This window comes from Pseudonaja textilis, chromosome Z, assembly GCF_049901715.1.
Source record: "Pseudonaja textilis isolate UNSWEBS1 chromosome Z, rPseTex1.2, whole genome shotgun sequence".
NCBI classification, from domain to species: Eukaryota; Metazoa; Chordata; class Lepidosauria; order Squamata; family Elapidae; genus Pseudonaja; species Pseudonaja textilis.
The window spans coordinates 121,173,057-121,187,008 of NC_142008.1; the positions used below are offsets into that span (position 1 = coordinate 121,173,057).

The window sequence follows — 13,952 nt, forward strand, 5'->3', positions numbered from 1 at the left end:
ACGCTTCGCCAAGAAGCAGAAGCCAGGCAGGTTCAGCGAGCCCCGGGACCCATGGCAATAACAGCGAGGCTGAGGACTCCATCACCCCGGGAGCACCAAAGGAGAGCCCTAACCATGACACCGGTTCACCATTCCTGTTTGATCCAGCAAGCAGTCCATCTGAACCCGGGTTGGAACAATCAATGAAACCGTCGGTCCACTAAAGAGAGAAGACGGCAAGGAAGTAACAGGCAACAGAGAGAAAGCAGAACTGCTTAACTCATTCTTGGTGTTCTGGACTAGCAGGCTCGAAGCCTGCAAATCTGATTGGCCCGCTGAAAGCCGATCGTGATTGGTTGCCATAGACTGATGCGATTGGCCAGTAAACGGGCTGCCGCGATTGGCTCTGCCAAGAGCGGCAAACTCAAATCGCCTTCATTGGCTGCCTAGCCGCAGCCAGCCCTATATAAGGGGCTGCTGCGGCTAGGGCTAGTTGCTCAGATTTGAAGTCACAAATAAAGAGTTTTAGTTACTATCTGAGTCTTGCCTTGAACCGTTCTTGAACCGTCCTCCCAGATATAACACTAAGCTTCCTGAAGACACCTTGAATTGAGTGGGTGGCCATATCAGTTTTCTTAAATGAAAATCAATAAGCTTTGGAGATTTGCACAACTGAATTTGCACAATACCATCTGAATAGTTATCTGCAGTCTACCTTGGGGGACTGCCTACTATGAAGATGGATGACTGGCCATGACAGTCATTCCCACAGTTTTGAGACAAGATGGATGGGATTATTTTGTCTCCTCCCATATCCTTTTTTTAATTTCACAAGATGTCTCCAGATGCTGAAGACTATGTTCGCAGTACCAGTTGATGACAAACTTGTAATCATTGGTGTCTCTCCATTTCCCCACTTGCCTGCTAGGTTTAACACACTTTCACAATAGCACTAGACCCTGTTTTGGGATTAGCTAGAGGTGTTAGCTAGAGCAATGCTCAGGAACTTGCTTGTTGGATGAATATGTTAAACAGGTTGATGGGCATTCAAACAATCCATCCAAGCACCTACCTAAATGCATACAAGCACACCCTACCTCATTAGGATGAAGTCTCTGAGCACATGAATGTTTGGGAACTCTGTTATGGAACATTCTGAATTTTGTATATCATCTTTAGTTATTTAAAGGAGGAAGAGGAGGGAGGGAGGGAGGGAGGAGAAAGAAAAAGAGAAAGAGAGAAAGAGGGAAAGAAAGAGAGAAAGAGGGAAAGGGAAAGAGAGAGAGAAAAAAGTGTGTGTGAGAGAGACAGAGAAATAAAGGAGGGTGGGGGAACAAAGAGAGAGAGAAAGAGAGAGAAAATGAGAAAAAGAAAGAGAGAGAGAAAGAGAGAGAGAAAAAGGTAAAGAAGGAAGGAGAGAGGGAAGGAAGGAAAGGAAGGAAGGGGGAAAGGATAGAAGGAAGGGAAGGAGGGAGGGAGAGAGGGAGGAAGGAAGAAAGGAAGGAAGGAAGGAAGGAAGGAAGGAAGGAAGGAAGGAAGGAAGGAAGGAAGAAGGAATGAAAGAAAGAAAGCCACCCCATTTCTCAGGAAGTCCTGGAACTAAATGTATTCAGAGTTGGCAAATAAATGTATTTTATGGAGGAAGAAGCTATGACTATTTTCTTGCAAAAATATTCCTATCATTGGAATCTTCCAGTTTCCTCCAGACCTAAAATATTCTACATCTTCTCCACTCAAAATGCAATTTTGATGTGATATATGAATTCCAACGGGGCCACAAACATTTCCAAGAAGTGAGCTTTGGAGTATCAGATAATCCAGACCTGATTTATTTCCCTGCAATTCCACCACCCCCAAAACTTTGTTTCACCCCCTTCAATAAATGACACAACTTCCCTCTCTCTGTAGGGTAATCCCATGTTTTCTTTTGACAAATGAGGATGTGGCTTTTATCCACAAGGAACCACAACATCCTTGAGCCTTTCCAGTGGTGGGAATGTCCACCTGGTATATTTCTTCTTTCTTGCAATATTTGGGAAGGAGCACTTAGATCTAATAAGAAATACATAAATCCAGGTCCAATGTTTGCAACAGCAAGAATATGTATAGTTCTAAGTTGAATATTTACTCCAACATGATTTGGAGTCCACAAACTGATCGGTTTGATTGTTATAATCACAGGTGTGGAAGTTTATTGGGGATTATTTGGGGTTTTCATTTCTCTAAGCCAGAGGTGTCAAACTGTTGACCTGTGGACCAGATTCATCGGATGCAGGCCATACACACCCCAGGTCCTTGAATGGGAAAAGCACTGCAAAATCTCATGTGACAACAACTTGATGCGGCAAATTTGACACACATGTCTGGAGACACCTTGATTGAGTCTGGTGGCCATATCAATTTTATTAAATAAATGAAAATCAATAAGTTCTGGAAATTTGCACTACTGCACTTGCACAATGCCATCTGAATAACTATCTGCAGTTACTTTGGGGGGGACTGCCTAAAGAGTAAGAGAAAGAGAGAAAGGGGGAGAGAAAGAACAAGAGGAAGAGAAAGAGGGAAAGAAAAAGAAAAAGGGAAAGAGGAAAGAGGAAAAGAGGGAAAGAGGGAAAGAAGGAAAGAGGGAAAGAGGGAAAGAGGGAAAGAGGGAAAGAGGGAAAGAGGGAAAGAGGGAAAGAAATAAAGAAATAAAGAAACAAAGAAAGAAGGAAGGAAAAAAAGAAGGAAGGAAAAAAGAAAGAAAGAAAGAAAGAAAGAAAGAAAGAAAGAAAGAAAGAAAGAAAGAAAGAAAGAAAGAAAGAAAGAAAGAAAACACAGAACTTCTCAGCCTTAGGGAGTTTTTCCCAGTGGTGGGCATCTTCACCTGGTATATTCTTTCTTACAATATTCTGGAATTTGATTCACTTTCCACTTGATACCAATGTAGGTTGTGTCCACATGAAATGTGGCTTGGTTTGGGACAGCTGCTCCAACTCTGTATCTTAATTCCTCAGCTGAGATTCATTTCCCCTTCACAGAACTGCTCCGTCTTAAGAGAGTTTTGTACAGGTAACAGGTGTCTTTGTGTTGCTGTGGATCTCCAGCCCCACATAAATAGACTACGGCATCTTTCATCTTCACTTTTACGATGTTTAAATGACTCTCCTTCTTCTGCCTGTCAAAAGAGGCACTGACGTGTTCGTGCTTCTTTGGGCTCCCCAATGTAACTGTTAGGAAAAGCTCAGGTGCTCCTCTTGGATATTGCCTGTACCAGTGCATGCTATAGACATCATTGGATGTGAACTGATAGGTGATGGTGGAGCCCTCTCCTTCTTTGGTGACTTTCACAGGCTTCTGATCCACTCGGTCCTGGCATTGGACACCTGGAAGAGAAAGACATGGGGGTGATTAAATTGATAAGGAGGAATCTTTGAACCATTTTGCTGCAATTTGCAGATGAAAGTCTGTAGAGATTCTCAGTCCTTCAGGTCATGGTTGTCCCAAAGGTTCTTTTTCAGGAGGCAACTGGACTTTCTTTGAAGAATTTGGGATGCACATTTTTTGAATGGTGTGGGAGTAAGAATGGATTTCCAGAGGAAAAATAATTGCAGACTACAGGAACCAGCAGCACCACTCAGGTGACCCTGGGGACACAGATAAACCTCCAAGTGCTTCAATGACTGTCTAAAAAGGATGCAAATGACCAGCTGTCTTCAAGGAATATAAATCCTCCTATTCCTCACCATCCTGTCAGAGCTAAAGAAGCTTCTTGGATGAGAAGTGAAATGTCTTCAAAAGAAAAGAACAAAAACAAATTTCCTCCTGAAAAAGCAGCTTTGGAGCAATTTGCAGCTGACCTAGAAAGGAATCCATATGGAGAGAACACATGTAAGCTGAAAAATAAGCATTTCTTTGTCTATGGAGATTCTCAGTCGTTCAGGTCGTGTTTGTCCCAAAGGTTCTTTTTCCAAAAGTCAACTGGATTTTCTTTTGTTTGTTTTTTTCCCTTTATTTATTCTTTTTACTCCTCATCAGTCAGTTAGAAGAAGCTTTTTGAAAACAAATGTTTTCAAGGGAAAACAAGTAAAGAAAGTTCAGTTGCCATTTGGAAAAATATGTTTGGGAGAAGCTGTGACTCAAGATGTTCTTCTGATCTTCCTACAAAGAAGAAAGGGAGCTCAATTTCTTTTTGTGGGTTGTCCTCCACTTTGGTGAACACCAGCAGTTGTCTTTCTAGCACTGTGCTCCATGCACAGAAGTAGACAGCTGAATCCTTAAGTTGGATATTCTTCAGATATAAAGATGTAGTCTTCTTATTTGTGTCCAGAGTCATTTCAAAATTATCATTTCCTTCAGTCTCTAATGTAATCGGTAATATCATGAATTCTGGCTGGCCTCCTGGATATTGCTTGTACCACTGAAGACTATATTCTCTTTCCTGATAGGAGCAGTTAAACAGGATGGAGTCCCCTTCTTCAATTGAAAGAAATTCTGTACTTGGGTAACTTTAGCTTAATCTGATAGAGCTACAACAGAAGATGAATATTTAAAAAGGAAATGGGTGGATAAATGGATGGAAGGAAATAAGGGAGGAAGGGAAGATGGGAATGACATTCCACCAATAAGGTTTGAAAAAGAGCAATTGTCATTCAAAATTTGCAATCTTACCTCCATACTCTTAACTATTTAAATAAATGAATTTTCTGCTTGATGTTTTGCTGGTTTTCTTTTTATGGCTTTTGAAATATTCATCTCCAAAGCTGAAGTTTTGAGAAGACCTCGCTTCAAGAAACAAATGTAAGCCTGAACATTATTTCAATCAATAAATGAAAAAAAATATGATAAAAAGGATACCTGTGGAGATGGCCATTAGCAAGACAATGATCCTGCTCCCCAGATCGCTCATTCTTCTTCTTTTCTCTGCAACATGCAGGGCAACTCTGCCACCAGAAAACACAGGAAAGTAAAATCCCAACCACAGCCTTGTGGGTGGCTTTGTGCTCAGACCTTCTGGGGATTGAAGATCTGCTCTGCTTTGATTCACATAGATCAAAGGAGTAACATAACACAAACCCAGAATATATAAACTTTGTCTTAACATGTGAACAAACAGAATAAACCAGGTTCTGCTATTTTCTAGTTTGAAAAAATCATAATGCAGAATATGTGTTCCTGCCATGCAAGGGAATGGAGATAATTATTCAATAACAAATGCAGAAACCTCTCATGATGCATCCAATGAGAATCTCTTCTAGAGTGTTTTCTCTCAGCCTTACTGATCTTTCCCAACAAAAACTTCTGAAAAAAGGGATTCTTGGAATTTGAGCAAGGATTCTGGGTTTCTTCCTGGAATTCTAGCCATGCAGGTTATTCCATATGTGGGCATCCATATTTGGAGATTATTAGGTTCATCTGCAAAGTTATTATAGTCATGTTCTAGAGGATATTGGGAATGACAATGGGACTCTTGATCACAAAAGTTGGAAGCTGTTATTCAGGGATCTAGAGGAAAGGCTGACTCTCCATTAGACCTTACCAGAAGGCAGCAAGTGAATCAGAGACCCCACAAAATCACAGGAGAGTTTACATCCTTCATCTAACCCTGTAATGCTATGACACATGTTTGCAACATTTTGGTTCCCACAAGATACAGGTCTACTCCAAAATATTAAACATGGAAGGAGAGGACATGATCTTCATTTCTCCTTTTCTCCTTCCAGCCATCACCTGTAGGGCAGCTGTTGAATACCCTGAAATGCATTTCTCCAACCTTGCTGGCATTGGGAAACTGTTCAGCATCAGGCTGGTTTGCTACTTGGGAGGGAAACCACAAGGAGATCTCTAAGTTCTAGGTTGTATTAGGAAGTAGAACAAAAATCCTGAGAATGAAACAAAATACTTCCCTAACTTTGCAAAGAAAATTGGAGCCTGATAACCCTTCAGCACCAGACGTCAAGCTCAACTATTATTAGCTTACCTTATTCATTTGATCAGATTGTGGGAAAGGAAAACTGCAAGCCTTCTTCCCTTGCATCTCAGAATGCCAAGAAGATATATCTCTGCTGGAACATAATGCTCTCCATCTTTCTGGCACCAGATATTAGGATTGTTTTTTTCTAGGAACCGAGAAATGAAATCATGACTCAAACATTGCTTGAGGTTTATGAACTGTCCTATCAGAAAGAAGTCTCCGAGATCCAGAAGAATCAAGAGGAGACCAAAGTGCCCCATAAAAACTCTTACACTGTGCTAGAGATAAGTTATCGTAGAAAAACAGAGTTGGAAGGGACCTTGGAGATCATCTAGTCCAATTCCCTGCTCGAGCAGGAGATCTATCTAGGATCAAACTCACAGCCTCTCGATTGTGAGGCAAGAGCTCCACCTCTAGTTCCTTGAGGATGGGCTCCAGCAAGAGTACGAAAACTCAGAAGACAAAACTTCTGACCCCAGTGACCAACACCTACAGCAAGGGTCTTCAAACTTGGCAAGTCTAAGACTTGTGGACTTCAATTCCCAGAATTCCTGAGCTAACATGACTGGAGGAAGAATTCTGGAAGTTGAAGTCCACAAGTCTTAAAGCTGTCAAGTTCGAAGACCCCTGCCTTACAGCATCCCCAACTGAGAGATCTTTACTAGAATCTGGTTGTGGTTCTTTTGCCCTCTTGTGAGGAGAATGAAGCATGTTTAAGATGGAAAAAAAACCACATTCATAAAAATTGGCCTGTAATCCCTAACATTTCCTACTATAATGGTTTTTGGGAAGAATCATGTGACTGTAAGGTTCATCTTCACATCCAGATGAACACCACAGGAAACATGCCCTGAAAACCACATTTTATTTCCAGTCCTCATACCACTGTTATCTCATCCCTAATCCATAGCAGAGAAGTACATTTTTAAAGTCATCTTTAGCTATAATATAAGGGACTCAGTGGCTCAGTAGCTAAGATGCTGAGCTTTTCAATCAGAAAGGTTGGCAGTTTAGAGGTTCGAATCTCTAGCACCATGTAATGAAGTGATCTCCCGTTACTTGTCCCAGCTTCTGCCAACCTGATAGTTCGAAAGCATGTAAAAATGTAAGTAGAAAAATAGGGACCATTTTGGTGGGAAGGTAACAGTGTTCCATGTGCCTTCAGCATTGAGTCATGCTGTCCACATGACCATGGAGACATCTTCAGACAGCACTGGCTCTTCAGCTTTGTAACAGAGATGAGCACTGCCCCCTAGAGCCAGAAACATCTAGCAAGTAGTAATAATGAAGGGGTGGGGTTTTTTTCTTTCTTCCTGAACCATTTTGGTCACTTATTACTAGTGGGATTGATGATGTGGTTGTGAGTATCCAGAGTATCCAGATATCCAGATCTTTTGATGCAGTTTAGGCTTTTGTGTGTATTCTTCTTCTGCAAGGACTTTTTGGCCGGTACAACAGGAGAGAGCAGATGTTATAGAACTTCTGCCTCTTTAACTTCCAAAATGCTTGTCACATTTAATAGACATTCCCTTGGAAGGAATAGACCTCATCTTCTATATATATAAAAGCAAAATACCACTCACACATCATCACTAAATCTCGAGAACCTTAAAGCCTACAAACTTGAAATTTGGCACAAACTTGGCTTCTAGTGCTCACTAAGAAAGGATTTTTCGAAATGATATCAGAGCATTAGCATTTCATATATTCATTAGCATTTTATATATTAACACACTCTGATGCTAAGGAGTTCTACTCCTCCTCTACTCCTGAAAAGAAATCTGTTCCAAATGCAAAACACAAGCAGAGGAGTTCTAGTTCCAGTTTCAGAGCACCAAGCAGCTTTATTACAGAACACTTGAGCTAAGCCATGCCCAGGCTCCTTGCTGTCTCCTTCTTGCTCACACAGGAAATACTGTTTCAGTTTCCAAACAGCCTTCAACTCTCTCTCACACTGACAGGACACTAGCCAGATGAATACTGATGAATCCTGGTAGGCAGAGCCAGAATTTATTTCTCCTTATTTTCTCCCCAATAACTAAGCCCTGTCACATAGTTTCATAGTGAAGCACGGGTATCCAGCTAGTAATAAATAAATAGTTGTACAGATACAGATAATCAGAGTTGGAAGGGACCGTGTATGTCATCTAGCCCAACCCCCTACCCAAGCGGGAGACCCTACACCATTGCTGACAAATGGCAGTCCAATCTCTTCTTGAAAGTCTCAACTGATGCCGCTCCCACAACTTCCGAGGGCAAGCTGTTCCATTGATTGATTGTTCTCACTGTCAGATATTGGAAGCCTGTGATCATGTCTCCCCTGGTCCTTCTCTTAGACTAGCTAAGCCCAGTTTCTGCAACCTTTCATTGTATGTTTTAGCCTCCAGTCCCCTAATCATCCTAGTTGCTCTTCTCTGTACTTTTTCTAGAGTCTCAACATCTTTTTTATAATGTGGTGACCAAAACTGGATGTAGTACTCTAGGTGTGGTCTTACTAATGCTTTATAGAGTGGTATTAGTACTTTCCTTGATCTTGACAGTATCCCTCTGTTAATACAACTTAGGATTGCATTAGCTTTTTTGGTGGTGGTTGCACACTGTTGGCTCATATTTAGCTGGTTATCCACTAGACTCCAAGATCCCTCTCACAGTTACTGCTATTAAGCCTGGTTTCACCCAGTCTATATGTGTACTTTTGTTTTTTCTTGCCTAAGTGTAGGACTTTACTTTTCTCTACATTGAATTTCATTTTATTAGATATGGCCCAGTGTTCTAGTCTGTCAAGATCCATCTGGATCTTGAGCCTATCTTCTTGGGTGTTAGCTATTCCTGCCAGCTTAGTATCATCTGCAAATTTGATAAGTTCCCCTTCTATTCCCTCATTTAAGTTGTTAATGAAGATATTGAAGAGTACTGAGCCTAAGTCGAAACCTTGTGGCACCCCACTGCCTACTTTCCTCCATGTAGACTTAGACCTATTAAGGACTACTCGTTGAGTACGGTTTGCCAGCCAGTTGTGAATCCATCTAGTGGTGGTGCTATCTATTCCACTTTTTTCTAGCTTACTAAGAAGTAGGTTGTGGTCTACTTTATCGAATGCCTTGCTGAAACCTAAATATATTATGTCCACAGTATTTTGCTGGTCTACTAATTTAGTCACTGTGTTGAAGAATGAAATAAGATTGGTTTGGCATGATCTGTTTTTAACAAACCCATGCTGACTGCTAGTTATTACTTTATTTGTTTCTAGATGTTGGCAGATCTGTTTTTTTTATTATCTTTTCCAGTATCTTCTCCAGTATCTATCGGGTGTTGATGTTAGACTGATTGGTCTATAGTTTCCTGGGTCTGTTCTTTTTTTCCTTTTTTGAAGATGGGAACCACATCAGCTCTTTTCCAGTCCTCTGGTAGTTCCCCGGTGCTCCAGGATTTTTGAAAGATATGGTGCAGTGGATCTGAGATGACCTCTGCCAGCTCCTTTAAAACTCTGGGATGTAATCCATGAAGCCCCGTTGATTTGTTTTCATCAAGAATAAATCCAGTATTCCCAATAGAACATGGAACAAAGAGTTCTTTATTGACTAAGTGTGACTGAACACACAAGGAATTTGTTATACAATAGCAAGAATATGTTTATAGATCAGAATGGAATATTAACCCAGGATAATTTGGAGCCCATTGATTGTTTGATTATTGTAACGACAAGTGTGTGGGTTTATTAGGGGTTGCTTGGGTTTTTTATTTCTCTAAGCTGCCTGGAGTCCCTTTGAATGAGTTGGATCACCAGAATCAGAATAGAGCTGGAAGGGACCTTGGACGACTTCTAGTCCAGCTCCTTGCTCAAGCAGGAGATTCTTTACTATTTCAGATAAGTGTCTGTCCAGTCTCTTCAGTGATGAAGCACCCACAATCATCTGAAGGCAAGCGGTTCCACTGGTTGTCCTCACTGTTAGGAAATTTCTCCTTAATTCCAGGTAGCTTTTCTCCTTCATTCATTTCCATCTATTGTTTCTTGTCTTTCCCTCTGCAGCTTTGGTAAATAAATTGTCCCCTTTGTGACAACTTCTCAAATACTGGAATACTGCTATCATATCCCCGCCTAGTCTTTCTTTACTCTAGACTAGCCAAACCCAAATCCTGCAACCATCCTTTATATGTTTCAGTCTCTAGCCTTTAATCATCTTAGTCGCTCTTCTTTGCACTTTTTCCAAAGTCTCAACATTTTTTTTTTCATCTGGTGACCAAAATTGGATGCAGTATTCTAGACGTGGTCTTACTAAGGCTTTATAAAGTGGTACTAATACTTGATGTGATTTTGATTCTATGCCTCTGTTTATACAACCAAGGATTGTGTTAGGTTTTTGGCTGCTGCTGCACACTGCCAATGCTATATGAATTTTCTTAAATAAATACATAAAAATAAATGAATGTGGGTGTTTTCTCCACTAAATTTGCATTTGTGATGGCATGAAGCCATCTGAATGAATATCCACAGTCTACATTTAGGGGACCTGCCCATCATAAGGACAGATGTGAACTGATTGCACAAACAGTCATTCCCTCCATTTGGGGACAAGATGGGTGGGGATCAGTTTGTCTGCTCCTACATCATTTGTTCTACTTTACAAGTTGTCTGCAGTTGCTAGAGACCTTAGTCAATCACTGCTACTATTCTCCATCCCACTCAGACTAGTTGACAATGAACTTGTAACCATCTGTTTGAGATTCTTGATTCTTCAACCTTTCCCCCTTGCTTGGATGAATTCTGCCTGGTTTTGGATGCTTTCAGAGTAGACCCTGTAGACCCAGGCATTAGTCACAGTAAAATTTAGGAATTTACTTGCTTGTTGACTGGACACATATGTTGAACAGGTTGAAGGAGAAGAAGAAAGAAGGAGAAGGAGAAGAAGAAGGAGAGGGGGGGAGGAGGAGGAGGAGGAGGAGGAGGAGGAGGAGGAGGAGGAGGAGGAGGAACCACCACCTTTGAAATATATTTACACTACAAAATGCAACAGAACCAGAGGTGGTATTCAGCAGGTCCTGACCAATAGCAGAAATTTTGAGTAGCTCAGAAAACTGGCAAATATCACCTCTGATTGGAGATTTTATAGTATCCTTCCCCTGCCACACCCACCAAGCCACACCCACAGAACCGGTAGTAAAAATATTTGAATCCCAACCACTAAATAGAACCACAACCACCCTCTCAGGAAATCCTCTTATGAAAGGTCTTTAAAGTAGACAAATACATTATTTTATGAAGAAAGAAGCCATGACAGTTTTCTTGCAAAATTTTCTTGCTACCTTTAGAACCTTCCATTTTCTTCCACATCTAAACTATTCCATTTCTTCATCACTTAAAAGAAGGTGGTTGGATTAATGCCTTCTAAGGGGGTCACAGACATTTCCAAGGAGTGAGTTTTCTAGCCTCAGACCATGCAGACATGACATATTTTTCTACACATTCCCCTCCCCCCAAAAAACTTGGTTCAGCCCCTTCAATAAAAGATACAACTTCCCTCTTTTTTTTATTACTAAAGTTTTATTTGGGTTTTCACACATACAAAATACAAATAAAACATCTTTTTTGAAAATAGCATGGTCCCAGGTTGAACTTCTTTATTCAGACACAAAACTCAATTTCATGCTCCTTTTTGTATTCTGTTCCATATCTTATACTATTTTACATTTTCTATATAGTTTTTCCCTTCTTTTAGTTTTTTTTCAATTTTATTTTGATTATCTCATCTCAATTCAAATCATTATATTTATACTTTCGTCTGTTCTGTTTCAATTTCATATTATCTTTTCTCATTAAACAAATTTTCTCCTGTAGTTACTAATTGGAGTATGACACCTTTATATCTTTTAATTACATCCATTCAACTCTTATTTAAACTTCAATATATACCTTAAGTTTATGACCTTCAATATAATACATAATACATAACTTCCAATCGAATTCTGCTTGGTACATTCTTATAATACACACTATATTCTTAAAAAGAAAGAAAGAAAGATTGTCAATATATGCAATTATAAACCCTCATTCCATTCCAGTTCAGTTCTATCATAAATAATCATTAAAATCTTAACATCGTTAACACTTCTTTTCAATTAAATATCATACTTCCTTAAAAACACATATAATCTCCATAATTAATTTTTCCCTTCTCTTCACATATGTTTTATAAATCATTAAATATACCATTTGTTACATTTATTTATTGACAAGCATTCCACTGAATTCCGATAGCTATTTTATCAGACATTTTAATCATACATTGTTTCATATTTTCTAAAGTTATTTCTGTTTCTAATATAACCATACTATCTTATGTACTTTTGCAAAATCCCTTTTTCCATTAAGTTTTCACCCATTATCTCTAAATAAGCCCTGTTTCTCTCTATTTTGCTTCTGTCCTTTATAACTTCTTTTCCTTTCTTTCTTCCCTCTCATCTTCTCCCTCCCCTTTTTATCCTTGTCCCTCTAATTCTAATTCTCTCTTCTGCATTTCCCTCTTCTGTTGCTTTCTGACTTTATACTTTTTTTTTTGGAGTTGTTTTTCCCAATCTTAAACTTTCCATTCTCTTTCCCCCCTTTCCTTTTTTCTCCCCATCTAAGATTACTTGTTCATTAGAGATGGCTTCTTCTTTGTTGCAATCTTCTTATTCTGCAGGCATTTCTTGTTGTTTCTCATAATTGCAAATCACCATTTCTAAAAACTGAAATACGAAGCCAAAAGAACCTCTCCCTTCTTGTGCATCTTCTTTGTTCCATTTAAGTTCCATTTTTAGTTCTAAAAGTGGAGCCATTTTAAACAATTTTAAACAATGCCCAATTGATTTTAGTCATTCAAAACAATAACCAAGAACCCAGAAATCATCAAGTAATCCAGATAGTCCCAAGTTATATCTTATTTCTTTTTCGACTTTCTCTTCCTGGGGTTTTTGTTGCAATATTTCAGTTAGAATGTATCTTTTGGAAGTCTTGTTGAGATTTTGCTGTAAGTTCTTTTTTAATTCCAGGCAGTCTTCTCCCTTCCAGATCCTGCCCTTTTATGCTTTTTCTTTCCTTTGTTGTTTTCAAAAGCTTTTAATCCAGAAATCTTTATTATCCCTTTGTCTTTTTATTTTCAGCATTAAATGCCTATTGATGTCAAAGTGGATTTTTTTTCCAATTTCTTGCTTAAGTCTCTTACCTGTCAGTATAGGAAAAGGAGAAAACCAAATCTTTCCCCTTTTCTCTCCTTCACAGCTTAAAAATCTTCTTAGTGAACAATGTTATTGTTTTTTAATAGTTTCAATTCCGCGGTACCTTATTTGTAGCATTTGCTGTTTGACCTGGTCAACCAAAACTTTCTCTTCTTATCTTCCTCCTGCACATTCTTTTCCAGTCAAGTTCTTCTTTGAGGTGGCCATTTCTGACCACCGCTGCAACTGCTTTCAAGAAAGGGAGTAATGGCCAGCTGAGGAGGAGAGATGCAGCTCTCCTCAATCCTGCTAGCAGTCTCCCCCCTCTTCACTGCCTCTATGGGGTGGCTTAGCCCCAAAACCAGCCAGCTCAGGGCACTCCAGCAGCAAGCACAGATCAAAGCCTCACAGAGATGAGGTTTCAGTCTGTCGCTGAAGAAGCTCAAACCAGAAGCCGCGCAACTTCCCTCTTTTTGTAGGCTAATCCAAAGGCCCATGCTTTGGTATGCAACTGAGGATGTAACTTTTTAGTCACAATGATCCACAATGTCCTTAAGCTTTGTCAGTGGCTGGAATGTCCTGTTGTGGCCCACCAGCAGAGCTGGCAGCAGATTCGGACAGTGAGGAGGTTGGGGAGGAACATAGTCCAATCCTGGAGTCTGTGGAAGGCTCTAATGAGTGCTCTGTATCAGAGGCAGAGATTGGGCCAGGGCCATCTGACAATTATCAACTGCCTTGGACATCAGTGAGGCAGAAGAACAGCTGGAGCCTGTTCCCAGTATGGAGGAATGCACATGCAGAGCTACCAGAAAAAGGGAACAGCTAA

General features: G+C 40.0%; 1 gene segment (V, D, J or C); it reads right to left on the reverse strand.

Annotated features, from left to right (window-relative positions):
• Positions 1-2,851: 2,851 nt before the first annotated feature.
• On the reverse strand, positions 2,852-4,945 carry LOC113449831 (T cell receptor alpha variable 30-like). The segment is given in 2 exon segments: positions 2,852-3,344; positions 4,816-4,945. Coding segments are annotated over 2 exon segments (414 nt in total).
• Between the last annotated feature and the right edge of the window lie 9,007 nt (positions 4,946-13,952).